Source organism: Crinia signifera, chromosome 2, assembly GCF_055691185.1.
Source record: "Crinia signifera chromosome 2, ASM5569118v1, whole genome shotgun sequence".
NCBI lineage: Eukaryota > Metazoa > Chordata > Amphibia > Anura > Myobatrachidae > Crinia > Crinia signifera.
In genome coordinates this window covers 225,340,837-225,366,039 of record NC_139218.1, presented here as the reverse complement: position 1 = coordinate 225,366,039, position 25,203 = coordinate 225,340,837, and the positions used below count along the sequence as shown (strand labels likewise).

Sequence of the window (25,203 nt, the reverse complement as noted above, 5' to 3'; positions counted from 1 at the left end):
TTTGCTCTATATTCCCGTATATCTATATATGTTATGATTGATATATGTTATGATGTATATAAGACATAGCTTATGCTTGTCTTAAAACATGTAAAACAATGATATATTACTTATTTATTATTTATTCTTTGTGAATGTATTTGCTCTCTTTTTATACGAGAGTCATGTGACAACGCAAATTGTCTGGTATTAAGAATTATGTAGAGTGCATAATCATAATTACAATATACAAAGTCTACCCTCTACCTGTTATCATAATATAGATACAATCTAAATATAGTTGCCGCATAGAATTAAATGAATTTCTGGGTATGCTAGAACGCATATAGATGGAGGATGCGTTTCAGCAGCTGGAACTATGAGAATAGTATGACGCACACTTCCTGTCCACGGTGGACGGAAGTTGAATGCGTGTTACCTAGATGCAGCAGCATATGTCACTTAACCCAAGGATTGCCGGTGTTTGATGTAATTAGATTGTTTTTTTTACACCTCCAATATATACAGAAAAATACGGCTACACTATATGCCCCGGGTGTGGTATGGGACTCCGGCAGTCGGGATCCTGACAGTCATTATCCCTAAGTCGGGATCCCGACTGCCCGGAGTTAGACAGCATGGCGAGTGCAAAAAAGCCCTTTGCGGGCTCGCTGCGCTCGCCACGCTGCGGGCACGGTGGCTCGCTACGCGAGCCACCTATTCTATTCTCCCTCTATGGGGGTCGTGGACCCCCACGAGGAAAAATAGCGGGTGGCCGTCGGGCACCCGACTGTCGGGAACCCGTCCGGCACCCATATGCCCCAAGCCCATCACAGAGTATGCGGCATCAATTATACCTCAGGTCTCTTTGCACTACTATGCCTTTTTAAGCCATTGTTATTTTACATTGTATTTTATCTGTGTATTTGCTTACATAAACATTGTTTATTTTAATCCTATTATTGTTCAGCGCTGCTTTTCTTCACACCAACATAGTTTTGTATTTTTGCTTCCAAGAGGACTGACTACCTTCTAATTAAAGCAGCTGCTATTATAGAGAAACACCTCACATCAAGCGTACAAATTGGTAACCTAGGGGCTACCCAGTTGCAAATTTTTTATTTATTTTTCAAGTACTCTCCTCCTCTCTGTAACAACAGCTTGCTCCTATTTCTGCATTCACTACTCCTGAGATGGCGGTATCACATCTAAACCTAACTCTCAAAACAGCCCTGGATGAAGTGGCTCCAGTTACCGACCACACTCCACTTAGAGGATGCCAACCGTGGCACTCTAAATTAACAAGACACGGAAAGTTGAGCATGGCGTAAATCTCGCAGTCCAATGGATTTCCTCACATATAAGACTATGGCCCTTATTCAGGTCTGATCGCAGTACAAATTTGTTTGGAAAATGGGCGAAACCGTGTGCACTGCAGGTGGGGCAGATGGAACATGTGCAGAGAGAGTTACACTTGGGTGGGGTGCGTTGAAACTGAAATCTAAATTGCAGTGTAAAAATAATGCAGCCAGTATTTACCCAGTATTTTTCTGCGATCAGATCTGAATAAAGGCCAATCTACCAGTCCTATTGTTATGCCCTGAAAACTGCCAAACATATTTCCAAACTCTCATTTCTGCTCAGCTTCTAACCCAAAATGTATTTTTAATACATTTAAATCCCTTCTCAACCCTCCCTCACCCAAGCCACCAGCTACTATCCATGCACAAAATCTTGCTTCCTGCTTCAGGGATAAGCTCGACAAGATCACAGATGAATTGGTATGCTCCAACTCAGTTGGTGATCTGTTCAATTCCATACCTGAGACCTCTGATGCATTTACTTCATTTGATCCCACGAATGAAGATGAAGTATCTGCACTTTTCTCTTCCTCCCACTCTACCACCTCTCCTCTTGACCCTATACCCTCACAAATAAGTAAATATCTGTCTCCTGTGCTCATCCCAATCTGAACTAAAATCTGCACATCTCTATCTACTGGTGTCTTTCCTTCTATGTTCAAACATGCAGTTATTACTCTGATTCAGAAAAAAAAAAAAATTCTGACCCAAGCTCTCTTTTAAACTACCGCTTTTGACACTATTGAACACACACTTCTCATACAAACACTACAATCCCTAGGTCTTAAAGACACAGCCCTCTCTTGGTTTTCCTCCTACCGATCTAACCTCTCCTTTAGTGTTCGTTTCTCTGATTCCACCTCCTCTTCGCTACCTCTTTCAGTTGGAGTACCGCAGGCTTCAGTTTTAGGTCCTCTGCTTTTCTCAATCTATACCTCATCTCTTGGCAAACTAATCAGCTCTTTTGGATTTCAGTATCATCTGTATCCCAGGCCTGTCCCCATCTGTATTGAGCCGTGTCCTTGAATGCCTCTCTGCTGTTTCATCCTGGATGTCATCTCGCCACCTCAAACTTAATATTTAAAAAAAATAATTAATTTTATTTCCGCCAATAAATAGTGATATGTCTGATATGCCTGATATGTCTATTGCTGTTGTGAATATGACAATCACTCCTACCTCTAAGGCTCGCTGCCTAGGTGTTATCCTTTCCTTTATTCTCCACATTCAATCTGTTTAGAAATCATGGGCCTTATTCTAGTTCACTCTAAGAGGCAAATTCCTTCTCAAATGAACAAAACCATGTGCACTGCTGGTGGGCAGATGTAACATGTGCAGAGAGAATTAGATTTGGGTGGGGTTTTTCTTCAAAGTGAGATCTATATTGCAGTGTAGAAATAAAGCAGCCAGTATTTACTCTCCACAGAAACAAAATAACTTGCCCAAATATAATTTTATCTGCACGTTACATCTGCCCCACCTTAAGAAGGAATTTTCGGTACTTGTTACCTAGCACGGTGCCTGCGATTTTAATTGTCCTAAAAAATTGCGTCGATCGCATCGCATGCAACCAAATCGCATGCAATGCGATCGACGCAATCAATGCGATTTTTACATTGGAACCAATGTAAAATGGTCCCTGAGACCCGATTTTACATTGGGCCCAATGTTAAATGCCCTCCAGACCCCAATTTTCATTGTATACCCCCCCATTGTTAACGCCACCCCACGATGAACACCAACCTGAAGCGTGGCGAGCGCAGCGAACCCGCAAGAGGCAGCGTTACGTGTCCTACGACCTTTTCATACCCCCACTATCCACGTCGGCGTGGAGTTGATTTTAAGTAATGTGAAGTAATGCGCGTCCGCTCACCACGCCGAGCCCGAAGCGTGGCGAGCGGACGCGCATTACTTCACAGGTATTACGCGTCCCCTCGCGGGGCTCGCTGCGTTTGCCACGCTTCGGGCTCGGTGGCTCGCTGCGCTTGCCACACTATATAAAATAAACTCCCCGCCGACGTGGATAGTGGGGGTATGAAAAGGTCGGAGGACGCGTACCGCCTGCGCTCGCCACGCTTCGGGTTGGCGTTCATTGCTGGGTGGCGTTAACAATGGGGGTTGCATTTCACATGTAAAATACCCATAAGGGTGGGTTTACAATGAAAAATCGGGTCCATTGGCCCATTTAACATTGTTCCCTATGTAAAATCGCGTCCATCGCATCGTTCGCATCGCATGCCTTAACTTAAGGCATGCGATGGACGCGATTTTTTAATTGTCGGTTAAAAGGCTAAAAATAGCCCGGAAATCGCGTCGGTCGCGTCCATCGCATACCTTAAGTTAAGGTATGCGATCACCTACGATCACGGGCGCCGTGCTAGGTAACAAGTACCGAATTTTCCTCTAAGAGTGAACTAGAATAAGGCCCCATGCCACATGAACCTAAAAAACATATTAAAAATTCGCCCTTACCCTACACAAGACACTGCAAAAACTCGAATACATGCTCTCATCATCTCACGCATTGATTATTGCAATAGTCTCCTTATTGGCCTTCCCTAATACAGACTCTCACCACTACAGTCCATCATGAATGCAGCTGCAAGGATAATCTTCCTAGCCAGACGTTCATCGTCTGCAAAGCTACTCTGTCAGTCACTTAATTGGTTCCCTATTTTCTACCGTATTCAATACAAAATTATTTTACTTGCAAAACCAAACGACACCAACATACATTTCTTCTCATCTCAAAATATCTTCCAACCCGACCTCTATGCTCCTCACAAGATCTGCGACTCTCATCCACACTCATTATTCGCTCACATTCCCGTTTGCAGGACTTTCTTCGGGCTGCACCCACTGCCCTCCCAAGCACAATAAGACTCTCCTCCAGTCTCCAAACTTATAAGCCTTCCCTGAAAACTCACCTCTTCAGGCAAGCTTATCAAATTCCAGAACCAGTCACTTAACCTTCATATACCGTTCCTATCTAATCACATCCCCACTGTACAGTCCACACATGTCCAGTCTTTCTTTTTCACATTTTTCATCCTCCTAACCCATGGTCAAACTGCTGGGCACACCAGGAACCTTTGCATTCTGGTGGAATTAATGCAAAAAAGAATACAGTATCTATCCTTATGTTTCAATGCCTATTTCCCTATAGAATCTAAGCTTGAGAGCAGGGCCCTTCTACCTTTTAACTGTCTGTAAATACCCTGTTTGTTGTATCACTGTCTCCTTTTGTAAAGCTCAATGGAATATGCTGCGCTATATAAGAAACTGTTAATAATGAAATAAAATAAAATGTATCTTTATTCCGTCAGGTTTGCCTACAAAGATGAGTATGAGAAATTCAAGCTGTACCTCACCATGATCCTCTTGGTTTTGTCTTTTATATGTCGATTTATTCTGAATTCCAGGTTAGTATAATTTAATATTATAATTTATTAAATCTTATTATTTATTATACTCCTTTATTACTTACATTTTAAGCTACGTTTACCTTGCCATCTTTACAGAATGGGTGTGGGTTGTTAGGGATACAACAACTAGGTCGACAAGCATTGGGTCGACATGGGTCTAGGTCGACATGGGTGTAGGTCGACAGGACATTAGGTCGACATGGGCAAGGTTGACAGTCAAAAGGTCGACATGGGGGTTTTCACAGGTTTTTTTTACCTGAATGTCAACACAGTCGACATGGAAACAGTTTGAAGTGCACTGCATCCCCCACGCTTCGCTCGACAATCAAAAGGTCGACATGATGTTTTCTCTTTTTTTTTTACCGAATGTCGACATAGACACCATCAAAGTACCACGTCCCCTTGCATGGCTTGATGCACTCACCATGCTTCGGGCAGGGTACCTTGCTGCACTCAGCACACTTTTATGTTCTCCCACCATGCCCTAGTGGATGGTAGGGCATGAAATACCACATGTTGGCACATGTCAACTCAAGAAAATCCATGTCGACCTTAGGCAAGTTGACCTATTTCAGGTGTCGGCCTAAGCCAAGTCGACCTTTAGTGATCGACCCAATGCATGTCGACATCTGGTGTGTCAGCCTAACTACCATATTCCATCCATTGTAGAACAATATAGTTTAATCTTGGACACTTCACATGGACCACATTCACTCTTAAGACACCACTGCCAGGATACCTAGAGGAGATGACACTACCGCCAGGATACCTAGATGAAATAACCTTACAGCCAGGATACCTAGGCGAGATGACACTACTGCCATGATACCTAGATGAGATGACCCTACAGCCAGGATACCTAGACGAGATGACTCTACTGCCAAGATACCTAGATGAGATTACACTATTTCCAGGATACCTAGGCGAGATGGCACTACTGCCAGGATACCTAGACGAGATGACTCTACTGCCAGGATACCTAGATGAGATTACACTATTTCCAGGATACCTAGGCGAGATGGCACTACTGCCAGGATACCTAGACGAGATGACTCTACTGCCAGGATACCTAGATGAGATGACACTATTTCCAGGATACCTAGGCGAGATGGCACTACTACCAGGATACCTAGACAAGATAACACTACTGCCAGGATACCTAGACAAGATAACACTACTGAAAGGATACCTAGATGAGATGACACTATTTTTAATGAGAAATTTTCGGTACTTATGTATTATCTGGGCTCCCATGTTAAATGCACCCCATTTTTTTCATACCCCTACTATCCAACTACGCTTGGAGTTGATTTTATATAGTGTGGCGAGCGCAGCGAGCCACCGTGCCCGAAGCGTGGTGAGCGCAGCGAGCCCCGCGAGGGGATGCGGTCTCATAAGAAAAACGGGAGCCCAGATATTACATAAGTACCAAATTTTCTACTTTACAGTTAAAGTAAACCTAAAAATGTAAACCTTTATTTTAAAATGAAATGCATACTGCACAATTTTGTAAAATCAGTCTGCAATGATCTTCTTTTGAATATCAATATACATTTTACGGTACTTGTTTCCTAGCACGGCCACAATCTGGAGTAATCGTGTCCCTTACTTAAGGGACACGATTACCCCCGATGGACCCCATTTCTTTTGAAATCAGGTCCATTTTGCCGGCTAGGATACAATATCGGGGGCATCGCGTCGGTCGGGACCATTAACATTGGTCCCGACGCGACCGACGCGATGCCCCCGATATTTCCATAGGCTTCAATGTTAAAAAATATTTTAACATTGAAATCTTGTTGGGAAAGTTAAAATATCGGGGGCATCGCGTCGGTCGGGTCCATTAACATTGGTCCCGACGCGATGCGACGCGATGCCCCCGATTTTTGCATAGGCTTCAATGTTAAAATATTTTTTAACATTGAAATGGTGAAAAATTGTGAAAAAATGTGAAATGGGCCAATATGACCCATTTCACATTATAGATGTCCCCGTCGTCACCCCACGATAGACGCCAACCCGAAGCGTGGCGAGCGCAGCGAGCCCGCGAGGGGCGGCGGTACGCGTCCTCCGACCTTTTCATGCCCTACTATCCACTACGGCGTGGAGTGAGAATATAATAGTGTGGCGAGCGCAGCGAGCCACCGAGCCCGAAGCGTGGCGAGCGCACGCGGATACCTTCACAGTTATACGCGTCCCCTTGCGGGCTTCACAGGTGTCCGTGGCGACGCGGACACCTGTGAAGCCCGCGAAGGGACGCGTTTACCTGTGAAGGTATCCGCGTCCCCTCGCGGGGCTCGCTGCGCTCGCCACGCTTCGGGCTCGGTGGCTCGCTGCGCTCGCCACACTATTCTATTCTCACTCCACGCCCTAGTGGATAGTAGGGCATGAAAAGGTCGGAGGACGCGTACCGCCGCCCCTCGCGGGCTCGCTGCGCTCGCCACGCTTCGGGTTGTCGTCTATCGTGGGCTGGAGTTTACGCGCTTACATTTGGGGGGGGTTTGGAATTTTTTTCATTAAATCCAATGTCAAATTGGGTCCCAGGGACCCAATTTACATTGGATTCAATGAAAAAAATCGGGTCCAAAATCGGTCGGTCGCGTCGATCGCATCGCATGCGACCAAATCGCATGCGATGCGATCGACCCGATTTTTCCGACACGACCACCCCGATCTAAATCGGTGTGGCCGTGCTAGGAAACAAGTACCCATTTTACTTATCTAGTCACTGACCAATAGAAAGGAATTTAGGTTGTTTAGGAAGCACATATTGTTTCCTCAGTATATATTGCTTTTGTCTTCCAGGGTTGTCGATGCTGTGTTTAACTTCCTACTGGTTTGGTATTACTGCACTCTAACAATCCGTGAAAGCATTTTAATTAACAATGGCTCTAGGTATGAGAATAATTATTTCCTCTTTATAACCAAACTGATTTGCAATTTAATTACAAACATATCAAATAAAATTCTGATTACTATATCTATACCTAAGGTGTGTTTATATTTTATTCCAATATTGTAAACTATGGGGAAATTCAATTATCCATGGTAATGTATGGTAATTTATAGCAGCTCATTCAGCCCAGGAGCTATCAAATTAGCCCAGAAAGCTGGCACTAATAGGGTTTTTTTTCTTCAACTGGCCGGAGGCAGGGTGGAAAAAAATCTCCAATAAGTGAATCATATTATTATTATTATTATTATTATTATTTTTTTGCCTGAAAAATTAGCTTTAATTTAATTGGCCAAGAAGAAACATAAGGCAAAAAAATCTGTCTGTATATATTTTTATATAAATATATATATATATATATATATATATATATATATATATATATATATATATATATATATATATATAATCACAACCCAAAATCTCTAAAATTGCGCTATTTTATTCCAATTTGCTAAATTGGTCACTGTTGACACTCAGTCCCCTACTAGCTGGGACTGAAAATACCTACAATACACAACACAATAGTGTCTTCAGCGCCCTTAGTTTGTAATGTCCATACAATATAATACACATTGATAATATAATAATTAATTAAAATAATAAAATACACTTCATAGGTGGTTCTTTTGAAGAAATTTTTCTTTTATTTTTCAAAACCGTGATCAATACCCAACGCGTTTCGCCTCGACAAAAAGCTTCATCAGGGGTTTGTGATCTATAACAGTATAGTATACATAAAAATCACATTTTGGACATTACATAATTAAAACATTACATATTTATAAACATACATACTTAATTATACAACATATATATAAAAAATGTATACATAAAATTATAGTGACAATGATACTGGTATACAGATGGAAGGAACAGACTTATATTAATGAATTTCTATTAGTATATTTAACTGATTAATTTAATTTATTTATCAATTCTTTGATCTTTTGGGATACAGAGGTACATACCTTTTCTCTGAATTCTAGTATTTAATACCCATCAAAATCAGGTCATGTTTGGTTGTAAACAGATAGAAATTTCTGTTGATGGCCCAAGAGCTTTTTTAGACCAGACGGTAGAACCTAATGGGTTTATATAGACATAATATTTCTACTTAGAAATCAAGGATTAGCGAATATAGCTTTCTATTTATTATTTCACATTCAATGTACATACCTTATCTAAAAAATGAGCACCATGTATGACGTTGTAATTTTTTCAGAAAAAATATATCTACAAGAATGCGGTTGAATTTCTAAAGAAGAAAATAAAATGGGTGGTTTGGTTTCTTATATATATATATATATATATATATATATATATATATATATATATATATATATATATATATATATATATATATATATATATATATATATATATATATATATATATATATATATATATATATATATATATATATATATATATATTAAAATATCTATATATATATATATATATATATATATATATAATAAAATATCCATATATACCCTATGGGATTTATAACGAACATTTATATCGATATTTTTGTTACATACCTCCTAGAATTTGTTTTGGGGCACATTCAGTGATATAATTAGCCTTTTTAATTCCGTAGGTTTATGGTCACGAGCCAAAAACTTCACAGGTATTTCACCTTATGTTTTAAAAATATATTCCTAAGATAAACATATAATACATATTGATATATTAACTGGTACCATACTGTGCAATCATATAAGTTCAATATTACTTAATTATTTAATGTGTACTTTACCTTTTAGTATAGGGACATGTGCTCTCCTAGGGATCCAGCCAGCAAGTGAGTGAGCTGTGCTTGGACTGTGTATATATAGGGATTAGTCTATGACATCACTTCTTTTATTCTAATTTAATTAAAGTGATACCAATTTAATTTAATTTATTTCCATATAAGCTTTTCTCTGTGATATATAATATGTGTGATTTAAATGTTAACTAATTAGATAAATTTAACCTCATATACATTATGAATACCTATATTAGGTCTTTGTATGTATAGATAAGATGCATATGGAGAAGTCGCCCCATAATGCATTGCGACTTTCGTTTCTTTAATAGCGCCTTTTTAGGTTATTTATGGTGGCTAAGAGTGTTGTATTATAAGTGGGGGGTAGATCGGTATATAGCCGTTCTTATAAATTTTAATTCTTAAGTGTAACTTGTCTTATACGTGTATTTTCATTGTGCGTTCCACCCAAAGCGGAGTGGAACGCACCGCCATCTTACCCGGAAGTGAGCAACAGGAATGTGTCTGACGCCGATAAGCGTAGTGAAGTGCATCACTAATATTCTCCGCTAGATCCCTTTTTAAAGGGTTCCACCTGTCTCTATATAGAGCGCAACTTTACGCTCAAGGTTTTACTTTATTAGACAGTATAAACGGCTAAAACTATGTGCGTCTCACCTAATAAAGAGTGGAACGCAACGCCATTTTTTTGTTTAAATATGGATTATAGGTTTATTTGGAGTTTATAAGGACTAAGAGATTAGTGTTTATTATAATGATTAGAGTTTATTATAATAGTGATTAATTTTATGTGATATTATATTTTTAATTTTATTTATATATTATTTATTTAGTTTGAATTTTTTTATATATTTTTATTTTGAAAAGCCTCTGATTGCAAAATCCTGGTCTCAGTTTTACAAAAATAATATAACCAGTGAGAAGTGAAATATGATCAACATATACAGATACATTTACAATTAATCAATTAACAATGCATATATAAATACATAAAGAACATAAAGATAATAAATGTGCGACATAGAATATGCCAAGTTTCCAATCGCATTCAATATATACATACAGTTCATGATATTAAATGCTTGCTATACACTGAAATATACATTCTAGATCTCCATTTTTTTTAAAAAGGATATAACTTAAATGAAAAGTAATATAACGCAATATAGTAGAATAGAGGAAAAATGCATATAATCCAATATGAAAATATAAAATGACAATACTAATTAATCATTTTTCATCAATATCATAAAGAGGCTGTGACTTCGATATTTTCGTTAAGCCCCTTAGGGACCAAGGTATCTAATGTGTAAATCCAATAGGATTCACGCATAGCTAAGGTACGATCTTTATCACCCCCTCTAGGGTCATCTTTTATGTGTTCCAAGACCGAAAAACGAAGTTAACATACATCAGAGTTATGCTCCAATTCAAAATGTCTTGGGACACTATGATTTTGAACTTTCTTTTTTATATTTCTAAGATGTTCCTGGATGCGGATCTTTAGACACCTTTTTAGTTTTTCCTACATACCATTTATTACATCCACATTTGACCAAATATATCACGTAGGTCGTATCACAGGTTACTATCCCATTGAACTTACATTCTTTTCTTATGTTTTCTGGGATTTTTGGGCCTTGCTTTTCTATAAACATGCAACATATGCATCTGTTGCATGGATATAGACCTTTTCTTTCGGGAAACAAAGAGATAGAAGGGGTAAGATTAGTTCTAGATCCAACATTATTTCCTGATCCCAATTTCTTTAATTTACTCGGAGCTAGTATACTCTTCAAATTCTTTGCTTTTTTAAACACAATATCAGGTTTCTCAGGCAGATGGGGTCCTAAGATTGGATCCAATTTAAGTAAGTACCAATGTTTACCCATTTTTTTATTTTATTGTGTTCTTGACTGTATTGGTTTATAAACGGCCTTATTTATTTATTATTAGAGTGGATTCCTTTTTCTTTTATGAGGTCCGCTCTAGAGGCTGCTGAGGCCTTTTTCTGATCATAACGGATAGTGCTTTTCTTATATCCCCTTTCTAGGAATCTATTTACCAAAATATCGGACTGTTCCAAGTAATGATCAATGCTGCTACAGTTTTTTCTCATCCTCAAGAATTGAGCATACGGAACATTATTCTTCCATAAATTCAAATGGCAACTATCTGCCGGAATATAACTGTTTGCGTCCGTCTTTTTAAAAAAAGGTTTTTGTGGTAATAATTTTATCATTGGGATTAAAAGAAATAACAATGTCTAAAAAATCTATTTCCATAATGTGGTCTTTATACGTAAATTTCAGATTATAGTCATTGGTCTGTAGTCAGAATAAAGTTATCAAGACTGGTCTTATCTCCATCCCAGACTAACAGAATGTCGTCTATATATCTCTTGTAAAACTTTACTCTGTCATCTTTATAACCCTCTTCTGCATATACAATTTTGCTTTCCCAATTATCCATATATATATTTGCATAAGAGGGGGCAAATTTTGTACCCATAGCAGTTCCCTGCCTTTGGACAAAATGAGCCCCATTGAATTCGAAGTGGTTATGCTCCAAGATAAACAAAACTCTGTTTAACAAAACTAACCTTTCTTTCTCCTCTATTTTGGTATCTAATAAGATAATTTCTTTTATGGTTTCGACACCTTTGGAGTGGGGTATAGAAGTGTATAGCGCTTGTACGTCTACGGTAACCCACCTGTATGTGGATTCCCATTCTAGATTTTGAATCTCCCTCAAAACCTGTGTGGAATCTTTTAGGTAAGATTTTCGAACCTTGACATATACTTGTAGTTTCAAATCTAAAAAATGAGAAAGATTAGCAGTTAAAGACTCTATTCCGGCGACTATAGGTCTTCCGGGGGGAAGGTCTCGATTTTGATGTACCTTCGGAATATGATAGAAGAAGGGTATCTTCGGTTTTTCGATATAAAGGTAATCCATTTCTTTTTTACATATGATACCATTATCTTTAGCTTTTTTCAGGAGGGAAAACAGTTCAGCTTTATATGTTTCTACTGGGTTATCATCTAATTTTTGATATGTGACTTGGTCATCTATCAATTTGTAGGTACGTAGACCTATCTTGTAGCACCACTGCTCCTCTTTTGTCTGCTATTTTTATTATTAAATCATCATCTTTCTGTAGATCTTTCAATGCTTTTTTCTCCTGTGGAGTTAAGTTAGTAAATTTTTTTGTTTACTATCTTCAAGATCTTAAAATCTTCTTTTACTAGATCCGAAAATATCTCTAAGTGGCTGCCTCTCGATTCCACCGGGTAAAATTTTGATGGTGGAGCCACTAATGGTTTTGGTGTATTAGGTTCTTTATATGGGTTTTTCAAAAAATGTCTCTCTAATGTTAATCGCCTGATAAATTTATTCAAATCAATAAACAGGTTAAATTTGTCTGAATGTTGATCTGGGGCAAATTTTAAACCCTTGTTCAATAACGCTGTTTCTGATTTGGATAAAACTTTCTTTGAAAGATTGATGACCCCTGTGTGGTCAGGTCTTTCAGGAAGTGCGCTATTATTTTCTTTTTGGGGGAATTTTCGCCCTCCTCTTTTTCCCCTTCTCCTAGATATCTCTTTTTTGTCATGGGAGATTCTACTTCTATGGGATAAATACCTTTCCCTTGCGTATGAGGGGGGGTTTCTCTTCTTCTCCCATCTAAAAACTGTCCAGTAGGGGGAGATCTGAGAGTTTCGAATCTATTAGAGGTTTCTGGATAATAGGTTTTATTTGGTGATGTATATCTATGGTCTATAGATTTTTTTATATTCCCTTCGTGGTGGGGATCTATATACCCTCTCATTTTGTCTTTGGTATGAGTTATCTCTTTGATAAGGGATTCTCTTTTGGTAGGAATTTCTTCTCTGATGGTAATTTCTATCCCGATAGTCATCATTCCTCTGATAAGAATTTCTCCTCTGATAGGAGTTTTTCCTCTGATAGTAGTATCTCCTCTGATAAGAGTTTCTCCTCTGGTAGGAGTTTCTCCTTTTCTGATTATATGGTGTTTTTTTGGAGAAAACTTCATCATCCTCATCATTTTTGTGGTATTCTCGTGGTCTAGAATTATCAGGCGGGGACCAGTTAAAGATTTTCCCATTCTCATAATCCGACTTATCTCTAAGAAATTTCTTTTGTTTTCTAGTGATAATATCGGACTCTAATGAGTCAATCTTTCCCTGCATATCCGTCACATCTTTTTTGAATTCCTCATTATCCTCAAATTTTGACAATGTGGTTTCAAGTTTCTTAATTTGATCTTCTAGGATGTTTAGTTCTTTTTTACGGTCATTTACTATTAGATTAATAAGTTTCAAGGAACAGTCGTTAAGAATCTTATTCCAACTGTCCATGAACTCATCGTTTGTTTGCCCCAGAGTGGGTTTCTTTAGAATTCTTAAACCCCTTGGTACTCTTCCGACCTCTAGATATTTTTCAAGGGTTATTAATTCGTACCATACTTTTATCTCTTTAGTGGCCAATTTTTCCATTACATTTAATGATCCATAATATTCCTCCGCTGTTTCCTCCATCTGTACTACATCTGTCACTTCTTATAAAAATATAGAACGGCATTTAGCAGTCCTATTAGACCTATCTCGAATAATAGGCATAATTTATATTTTAGCTGCAGATCAGAGATTACTAGTAGTACAACTCCTATCACAACCCAAAATCTCTAAAATTGCGCTATTTTATTCTAATTTGCTAAATTGGTCGCTGTTGACACTCAGTCCCCTACTAGCTGGGACTGAAAATACCTACAATACACAACACAATAGTGTCTTCAGCGCCCTTAGTTTGTAATGTCCATACAATATAATATACATTGATAATATAATAATTAATTAAAATAATTAGATACACTTCATAGGTGGTTCTTTTGAAGAAATTTTTCTTTAATATTTCAAAACCGTGATCAATACCCAATGCGTTTCGCCTCGACAAGAAGCTTCATCAGGGGTTTGTGATCTATAAAAGTATAGTATACATAAAAATCACATTTTGGACATTACATAATTAAAACATTACATATTTATAAACGTACATACTTAATTATACAACATATATATAAAAAATTTATACATAAAATTATAGTGACAATGATACTGGTATACAGATGGAAGGAACAGACTTATATTAATGAATTTCTATTTGCATATTTAACTGATTAATTTAATTTATTTATCAATTCTTTGATCTTTTGGGATACAGAGGTACATACCTTTTCTCTGAATTCTAGTATTTAATACCCATCAAAATCAGGTCATGTTTGGTTGTTAACAGATAGAAATTTCTGTTGATGGCCCAAGAGCTTTTTTAGACCAGACGGTAGAACCTAATGGGTTTATATAGACATCATGGGGGAAATTTACCAATATGAAAAACCTAGTTTTTCGTATTGGTATTTTCCCTACGACTGCATACGACTGTTTAAGTCGTATGCAAAGTCGTGTTCCGGAGGATCAGTTACAAAGCAGTCATATACGACTGCTTTGTAACCCTCCGATGGTGTAATGATTCGTATTAGCGGCCGTATATACGGCTGCTAATACGAATTATTTCTAGCAGTCTGCACGGATCAGTCAGATCCGTGCAGGCTGCATGGTGTAAAAAAAATAGAAAAAAAAATAAATTAAAAAAAAAAACGGCGTGGGGTCCCCCCCACAGCCGAAACCAGCACCAGGCTGACAGAGCCTGGAGCCGGTAATTAAAAATCAGGGAACCCGACAAATAGGGGTTCCCCGATTTTTAACAACCAGCCCCAGGCTCCTGCTCTGGGGCTGGTTCCCAAAATACGGGGGACAAAATGACTAGGGGTCCCCCGTATTTCAAGAACCAGCCCCAGGCAAAACCAGCCAGCGGGTAATGCCACAGCCGGGGGGAGACTTTTTATGCAAGTCCCCCCGGCCAAAGCATTAACCCTACCGACCAGTCAGCCTGGTCAGGGGCCCTGGGGGAGTGGGGACCCCCCCAATAAAGGGGTCCCCCCCCTCCAGGACTTACCTGACCAGGCTGAAGCCTGGTGCTGTCCTCGATGCCCCTGGGCGGTGGGCATCGAGCTGATGGTTTTGTGTAAAAAATAGAATAAAAACCATTGTTTTTTACTGTGGCACTACAAGTGCCAGCAAGCCTCCCCAGCAAGCTGGGACTTGGAGAACCACAAGTCCCAGCCTGCTGGGCATTAAAGGTCCCGCTGGGTCTTGTAGTGCCACCGTAAAAAAAATAGTTAAATAAAACACACTGACACCCGTTTTAAATAAAAGTTTAATACACACATTACATACATACTGATACTTACCTTTCTTGATCCCGTAGGTAGCCCTGGTCCTGATGTCCTGTGTCGTCCTCCAGGTCCATGTCGGCTGTCTGCGTCGTCCTCCAGGTCCATGTCGACGGTCCGTGTCGTCCTCCAGGTCCATGGCGGTGTCCGGGTCCGAAGAAATCCATGTTGGAGCTGTGGAAGGAAATCCTACTCACCTGTTCCTGCGCTGAAGAAGTCTTCTCTTGATCCGACGTAGTCCAGGTAATCTTCCTGCTGTCGCCGGTCCCCGCTGTCTGCGCTGTCTCTGCATCGCGCTGAGGAGAGATGCTGAAGTTTCATATTCGGCGCCTCTCCTCAGACTGAATTCTATTGGCCGCCTAGCAGGCCAATCAGGAGCCGAGAAAGTCGGCTCCTGATTGGCCTGCTAGGCGGCCAATAGAATTCAGTCTGAGGAGAGGCGCCGAATATGAAACTTCAGCATCTCTCCTCAGCGCGATGCAGGGACAGCGGAGACAGCGGGGACCGGCGACAGCAGGAAGATTACCTGGACTACGTCGGATCAAGAGAAGACTTCTTCAGCGCAGGAACAGGTGAGTAGGATTTCCTTCCACAGCTCCAACATGGATTTCTTCGGACCCGGACACCGCCATGGACCTGGAGGACGACACGGACCGTCGACATGGACCTGGAGGACGACGCAGACAGCCGACATGGACCTGGAGGACGACACAGGACATCAGGACCAGGGCTACCTACGGGATCAAGAAAGGTAAGTATCAGTATGTATGTAATGTGTGTATTAAACTTTTATTTAAAACGGGTGTCAGTGTGTTTTATTTAACTATTTTTTTTACGGTGGCACTACAAGACCCAGCGGGCCCTTTAATGCCCAGCAGGCTGGGACTTGTGGTTCTCCAAGTCCCAGCTTGCTGGGGAGGCTTGCTGGCACTTGTAGTGCCACAGTAAAAAACAATGGTTTTTATTCTATTTTTTACACAAAACCATCAGCTCGATGCCCACCGCCCAGGGGCATCGAGGACAGCACCAGGCTTCAGCCTGGTCAGGTAAGTCCTGGAGGGGGGGGACCCCTTTATTGGGGGGGTCCCCACTCCCCCAGGGCCCCTGGCCAGGCTGACTGGTCGGTAGGGTTAATGCTTTGGCCGGGGGGACTTGCATAAAAAGTCTCCCCCCGGCTGTGGCATTACCCGCTGGCTGGTTTTGCCTGGGGCTGGTTCTTGAAATACGGGGGACCCCTAGTCATTTTGTCCCCCGTATTTTGGGAACCAGCCCCAGAGCAGGAGCCTGGGGCTGGTTGTTAAAAATCGGGGAACCCCTATTTGTCGGGTTCCCTGATTTTTAATTACCGGCTCCAGGCTCTGTCAGCCTGGTGCTGGTTTCGGCTGTGGGGGGGACCCCACGCCGTTTTTTTTTTTAATTTATTTTTTTTTCAATTTTTTTACACCGAAGCCTGCACGGATCTGACTGATCCGTGCAGGCAAAAACGCAAATACGACATGAAAATGGTGTTCTATTTTCCTGTCGTATTTGCGTGGGTGTTTTACACCACTAAGCAGCCGTATTATCAGTACGGCTGCTTAGTAAATCAGAAACCACCATTCTTTTGAATGGTGATTTCTGTCGTATTCTATCGATGGTGTAGACATTCGTATTTGTAAATACAAATACGAATGTTCCATCTTTAGGAATACGAATTGTTGTATTTTTGGGATTGTAAATCCCGAAAATACAAATTCGTAAAAAAAAGGTGTATTTCTCCCTACGAATACACCTTTTTTCTACGAATCCATTTTGGTAAATGTCCCCCAATATTTCTACTTAGAAATCAAGGATTAGCGAATATAGCTTTCTATTTATTATTTCACATTCAATGTACATACCTTATCTAAAAAATGAGCACCATGTATGACGTTGTAATTTTTTCAGAAAAAATATATCTACAAGAATGCGGTTGAATTTCTAAAGAAGAAAATAAAATGGGTGGTCTGGTTTCATATATTTTATATATATATATATATATATATATAACCTCCGATAAAGCAGGCGTCACTCCAGGTCTTTGGTGAATCAGGTGATATTTATTTTTTCCTTCTAAACGGTCCGACGCACATGTCCCTAGGAGAGCACATGTCCCTATACTAAAAGGTAAAGTACACATTAAATAATTAAGTAATATTGAACTTATATGATTGCACAGTATGGTATAAGTTAATATATCAATATGTATTATATGTTTATCTTCGGAATATATTTTTAAAACATAAGGTGAAATACCTGTGAAGTTTTTGGCTTGTGACAATAAACCTACGGAATTAAAAAGGCTAATTATATCACTGAATGTGCCCCAAAACAAATTCTAGGAGGTATGTAACAAAAATATCGATATAAATGTTCGTTATAAATCCCATAGGGTATATATGAATATTTTATTATATATATATAAGAAACCAAACCACCCATTTTATTTTCTTCTTTAGAAATTCAACCGCATTCTTGTAGATATATTTTTTCTGAAAAAATTACAACGTCATACATGGTGCTCATTTTTTAGATAAGGTATGTACATTAAATGTGAAATAATAAATAGAAAGCTATATTCGCTAATCCTTGATTTCTAAGTAGAAATATTATGTCTATATAAACCCATTTGGTTCTACCGTCTGGTCTAAAAAAGCTCTTGGGCCATCAACAGAAATTTCTATCTGTTTACAACCAAACATGACCTGATTTTGATGGGTATTAAATACTAGAATTCAGAGAAAAGGTATGTACCTCTGTATCCCAAAAGATCAAAGAATTGATAAATAAATTAATCAGTTAAATATGCAAATAGAAATTCATTAATATAAGTCTGTTCCTTCCATCTGTATACCAGTATCATTGTCACTATAATTTTATGTATAAATTTTTTATATATATGTTGTATAATTAAGTATGTACTTTTATAAATATGTAATGTTTTAATTATGTAATGTCCAAAATGTGATTTTTATGTATACTATACTTTTATAGATCACAAACCCCTGATGAAGCTTCTTGTCGAGGCGAAACGCGTTGGGTATTGATCACGGTTTTGAAAAATAAAAGAAAAATTTCTTCAAAAGAACCTCCTATGAAGTGTATCTAATTATTTTAATTAATTATTATATTATCAATGTGTATTATATTGTATGGACATTACAAACTAAGGGCGCTGAAGACACTATTGTGTTGTGTTATATATATATTACTTGAAATTTTGCGCGCATAATTGAATTCCCCCTAAATATATAATAAAACATTTAGCTTGAGCAAAAGTTATTGTAAAACATGGATAGTGGTATAGCCACTGATTTGCTGAAATGGAAAACTCTTGTCACTAATGATATGAGCCATGAAAGGTATAGGTTGCTACTAGTAAATAAGTAAAATATGGTCATATTGGTACACACAGCAGCAAAGCTAGGCTTTGTTTCACCCATGGCAATGAATCAGTCATGTGATAATACACTGACACCAGTGGCGTAACTATAAATCTTGCTCCCCCAAGCCAAATAAAATTTCTGGCGCCCCCCTCTCTTCCCCTCACCACTCCATCTCCCCCCCCCCTTCACCTCTGTCTCCTTGTCCCCTCTTCTCCTGTCTATCCCCTGTCCTCCCTGCACCCCTCTATGGTACGCAAATATATCTAGAAAACATTATAAAAACACTTTATGTAAATTGCTGCCATTATTTACCTAACTTCATTGGGCAAGACAGCAGGACGGGACTGGTGGCAGATAGCTGAGAGGCAGTGGGGCGGTCAGAGGAGGTAAAGTGCCACGCTAGTCTCCCTGCCCGTATCATTCATATATATGCTGTATAGAGCGGCAGGGGGGGGGAGGGGAGGCTACTCCCCGGTGGACGCTGTCACAGCTGCCGGGAGTATCTGGCACAGGCACGAAGGCTGCAACTTCACTGAGCCGGCGGCTGTGACAGCGTCCACCGGGGAGCAGCCAGAGTCCACACACAGTGTATGGACAGCGGGGCGGGCTGTGTGGAAGCCAGGGGAATTCCCAGGCAGGAAGAAAGGGAGAGGAGCTCTCTGGCTGGCTGTGTGAGAATACTCATTGACCCGCCCGTGGTCCGCCCCATGGGCAGGTCATGGGGCGGATCAATGAGCGTCCTCACACAGACAGCCAGAGACGAAGAAAACGGAAGTTTAAGTATTCGGTGCTGCAGCTGAAAGAACTGCTGGCTACGGCTCCCTCAAACCCTGCGCCTTGGGGGCGCCGGCTCCCCCTGCCATCGCCGGGGCTGCGGAGCCGTAGCTACGCCACTGACTGACACATAGGTATGGGATGCAGTTTAAATCCCGGCGGTCGGGATCCCGGCGGTCAAAATCCCGAACGCCGAAATCCCAACACTTTCTTCCCCCGTGGGTGTCACTACACCCTCGGAGGGAGAATAAATTAGTGTGGCGAGCGCAGCGAGCCCGCAAGGGGGGGCGATCCACGTCGTGTCCCCCCCCCCTTGTCGGGATTTCGGCGTTCGGGATTTTGAACGCCGGTATCCCGACCGCCGGCTTTTCATGCCGAATCCATAGGTATAACAAGGTGTTTTTTTTAGACATGTTTGTCTTCTCCATAAAACATGTCAGTCACCTCTACTGGTCATCAGTCAAAATAAAGGCATTATATAGTGCATAGAAACCACAATACTAACACAATGGTTTGACCATTAATGTAGATGTAACAAATCCGTGGACAAGGACATAACACCCTCACCATTCTGTTAGTTGGAGGGTGGGGTGCTAAAACTTTCCAACTCTTGATGTTTTCTTTTGCAGAATTAAAGGCTGGTGGGTTCTGAATCATTATGTTTCTACCTTCCTCTCTGGTGTCATGCTGACATGGTGAGTTCCCATACAAAGAGCTGTGTTAAATTGTATTATGGCTTTGATTCGATGCCCAGCATAATCCATCATACACTCACTGTAACTGTGTTTTTAAGTTTAAGGATTAAATGTAATAGCCTCTGAGTTTCCAAGGTAAGGGATTTTACGCGAGTCTGAATGTGTTTTTAAAAAGGCAATCATTTGTAAAGCAAAACCATCCTGGTTTTACCTTGTAAATGATTGCTGCTTTAAAAAACATACACACAAAAAAAATCAGGCAGACTTGCACAGAATCCTGTACCTCTGGCAACTTGGAGGCTATTACAGTTAGCCGAAAGTCTGTCTTCAACTAAGTATTTATACTATTCTAACATTCAAACACATGTTGCCCTAGGGTTCTACACTAAATGTTCAGTAAAAGATAAACAGAATCTGTTCTAGACTTTCCAGATCAGATGTCACCGTTGATTTTACTATGTCCTCAAACCATTGATTAACTAAACTAGCTAAAATAAATGACAACAATGTAGTTGTATCCTATTGATGGGCCCACACTGTTCTCCTGTCTAGAGAAGCACCCCAATACTTTTCTGTCTCACCTTATATTATGTATAAATTATTTGGTAAACTCTTAATTGCAGCCTAAGCGTACAGCTGACTAGTGACCAAAAAATTTACAAGCCTAGGAAAGAAGAAGCTGGTCCATAGGGTGAGGCACTATTGCTGCATGGAGAGAGTGACACTGAGCAACTGAGTAAAAATGGCCACTAGAAGGGTCCTCCCTAGCATCTCCTTTTATAATTTCAGACAAGCAAGAAAGCTGGGTTTTCCTTTCCTGCCCTGCCCTCTTGTCTCATCAGATCTGCAATTACCTGCATAGCTGGCAGGAAATGGAGAACAGCTCTGCTGGACACCCATGGCCCGCAGGCTATGGGTTAAAGACCCCTGATCTACAGGAATAACATATACATGAAGCACTTATACTGGTCTATTTACAGTATAATCCCCAGACAACATGCCTAGACTGATGCAGAGTTGAACATAAGGCGGTTTTGCTGATGCACTCTGCGTGTTTTTTATGTTCCGGAGCGATAGGCACATACCATCGCCAGGTGCAGCAGAAGAGACGTGTTGAGGGGTTGATACGTAGGTTTATGTTCAGTGCAGAGTTGTGCACAGTCCATTATCTGTTTTTAGCTCCATGGATACAATGTGGGAGCAGTTATAGCCGACTTACGTTCAGCTATTCAACAGCCCCACTGTTCAGGTAGTTTGTTATTCTTAACTGCATCTACGTCCTGTATTTATTGTGCTCTCCCAATTGCTATTTTTGTGGTGCCAGATTACATCTCAAGCATTAATATTTGCCCTACTAATGTTTTTGCACTGCATAAAAAAATATGACAGCAGGTTTCATAGTCACACATGTAGTATGTAATGAGCTGCATGGCTACATAAGAGATGTACACGTGCTGAAAATACTTTAACTTTTGTTTTAATGCCATGTATACGATGAATGATGTCTGAAAAGACATAGTTCCAGCAGACCCTCCATTACCCCAAGTGTACATTATCAGAGACTTACACCAGGAATGGTCCCTAGAATGTAACTAGAACATTCTGTCATTTCCCTGCTGCATAGCATTGAGGTGCATGTCATGTATAAAGACTGTAGCAGCTCTAACATGTGATGTATGTTTCAGGCCAGATGGATTAATATACCAGATGTTCAGAAACCAATTCCTGTCTTTCTCCATGTACCAAAGTACGTATAAAATATACAATGGATATTAGAATAGTTATCCACTTTATTAGCCAATGTCCAAAGTTCCATTTTTATTATTTCCTTTTATACAGGTTTTGTGCAGTTTCTGCAGTACTATTACCAAAGTGGCTGCTTGTACAGATTGCGAGCGCTTGGAGAGAGACATACCATGGACTTGACCGTGGGTGCGTAAAACAAAGCTACGAATTAAGTACATATTTTATAATTATTAACAATTTAAGAATTATTAAAAAATCTACAATTTGTGGCAAGTCAAATATTTATCAAAAAACTCACATAAGGGCCAAAAACATGTACGGTGTAATATATACAATAAACATGTGTTCAGAATGGGAAGGGAGCATCTAGCAACAAGGTTACAGCAAGACATAGAGGGAACTACTATATAATCCATAAGACATTGGAGGAATACTGTATGCAGCAACCTTCCCTCTTCAGTCAGAGCCGTAACTAGGTGTGGGCCAGTGGCGCCTTACCCATAGTGCATCTGCACTGTGGGTGCATCTGCTGGCACACACTTAGGGCCTGATTCAGGTTGTTTTGGAACAGGGCAAATTCGGCCCCATTCCGAAGGTGGGGGGTCTGCACATGTGTGTATTTGCGCATGTGCAGACCCTGGGGACATACGAATTTGGTGAGTTCCACACTCGCCGAACCGTTTGCTCCAGAGGGGGCAGGCGGTGACGGACATCGGGCTGGAGCAGGGGATTGCACAGCGTTTTATGGGCGTCCCCATGAAAAAGCTGGGTGGTCCCTGGTAATGCAGGATGACCGATACCTGCTCGGGGCGGACGACGGACATCGCATGACGTCAGTGCCCGCCCCCTGTTTGGCTATCTCCGGCCCAGATAAAAGTCAGATGAGACTGACTTTTATCTGAGAGCGGATGAAAAATCATTTGATGGTCGGTGACCATCAAATGATTTTTCACCCATACGCCTGCATGCGAATGGATGTGTGCGTTTAAGGGCTCAGCAAATTTTGCTGCTTACCGAGCCATCCTGAATCACCCCTTAGTCTGCAGAGTGGGAAGATGCTGGGTAGAAGAGGAGCGCTCCCCACTTTGCATCCTGCCACTGCAGTCGCTTCACAGGAACTCGACAGAAGGTGGTGCTACAACGGCCTTGACTGAGGCGGAGCTACCTGGGACTTAGTGGGCAGAGCTAATGGGACTCAAGCTGCTACTGCTGCAAGAGTAATAGGGAGAGGAGACGCTGCTGCAGTTCCAGGGTTCGTCCAGCCATTGAAACTGCACTCTCTGGTTGCTAGTAAGGTAAGAGTGTGTGTGTATTTTGCTTGTTAACCTATTGTGCGTGTGTGTGTGTGTGCGTGCCTTTTAAGATACCTATAGAGTTCAACTAGGCAGAGGGTTAGGGATAGGCTGCAGGGGGATGGTTAGGGAGCGCACCATTGTGATAGAGCATAGGCCTCACGGCGATGGAAGGCTACAGTGTGATAGAGCGTAGGCCGCACAGTGAAGAGAATGCCAGTGTAATAGAATGCAAGCCACAGGCTGAGGGATTCCATTAGTATGATAGAGCGCAGGTTTCAGAGTGAGGGAGTGCATCAGTGGTATAGGGCCCAGACCGCAGGGTGAGGTATTGCATCAGTGTGATGAAGCACAGGGTGAGGGAGCGTGTCATTGTCAGAACGCAGGCTGGAGGGGGGGAGGGGGGTAGTGCATAGTGATAGAGAGCAGGCCGCAGTGTGAGGGAGAACGTCTTGTGCAAGTGAACATTGTGTGCGCAAGGGGCGATACTCCTGTGATCATTATGTGCATAAGGGGCTCTACTCCTGTGGGCACATAATACCAACAGGAATACCTGGTGTAGTGTGTCTAACTACATCTGGTGCAGTGTGCCTAAGGGGCTCTACCTGGTACAATTTGTATAAGTGTTGTACCTGGAGCACTGTGTGGTGTAATGTGAATAATCATCCACACTATACCTATTTTAAGTAAGGGGGCACAAATTCCCTTTCTGGCACAGGGCCCCAAAATGTTGTGTTACGGCACTGCTAATAGTTTTAGAAGGCTACGTACTAATCCACTGGGGCAAAATCATAGGTTTTAGCAGCTTGAGCTGTATGAACTAGGAGTGTCAGCTGAGTTGGGTAAAAGTAAGATATACGGACGTCCCTTTATTATATAAGTTGAGTGCATTTCAAAAATCTTGTAGACCACATACAATAAGTCATCATCCAACTTCGAGCATTTGAAACAACTGGAATCTGTTCAGACTCCCATCAGACAACATAAGGGGTGTAAAAGGCTGCATTAAATGGTATATAATATATATTTGGCTACTATAACAAAGTTATAATGGAGAGTCCTTGTGATGGAGTCTACACATTTTCTAAACGATCTCACTATGGGCCTGATTCTGTTGGTTTGCAAAAGCAAATTCCTTCTTTAATGGGCAAAACCATGTGCACTGCAGGGTTAGATTTGGGTGTTAATTTTATTTCTGTGCAGAGTAAATACTGGCTGCTTTATTTTTACACTGGAATATAGATCTCCGTTTGAACACACCCCACCCAAATGTAACTCTCTGCATATGTTAAATCTGCCCCAGCTGCAGTGCACATGGTTTTATCCATTAAAGAACGAGTTTGCTTTTGCAAACCAAGCAGATTCAGGTCCTATATTGCTTAGAAACTGCCCCTACATTGCTCCATAGCGATGCACGGCCCCGCACATTACTATCGCCCGGCAATTACTATCCAGCATGCTGGATACATCTACTTAATCACCGGACA

The 25,203-nt window shown here is 40.7% G+C and overlaps 1 protein-coding gene across 1 annotated transcript in view; it reads left to right on the top strand.

Annotated features, from left to right (window-relative positions):
- The window catches only part of TMEM120A (transmembrane protein 120A), a 62,209-nt gene that overhangs the window by 31,317 nt on the left and 5,689 nt on the right, over nucleotides 1-25,203 (top strand). The window contains exons 5-9 of the mRNA XM_083173921.1: nucleotides 4,667-4,762; nucleotides 7,571-7,660; nucleotides 20,613-20,678; nucleotides 22,364-22,425; nucleotides 22,518-22,610. Coding sequence (XP_083030047.1) covers nucleotides 4,667-4,762; nucleotides 7,571-7,660; nucleotides 20,613-20,678; nucleotides 22,364-22,425; nucleotides 22,518-22,610 — 407 coding nt within the window. The remainder of the gene's footprint in view (nucleotides 1-4,666; nucleotides 4,763-7,570; nucleotides 7,661-20,612; nucleotides 20,679-22,363; nucleotides 22,426-22,517; nucleotides 22,611-25,203) is intronic.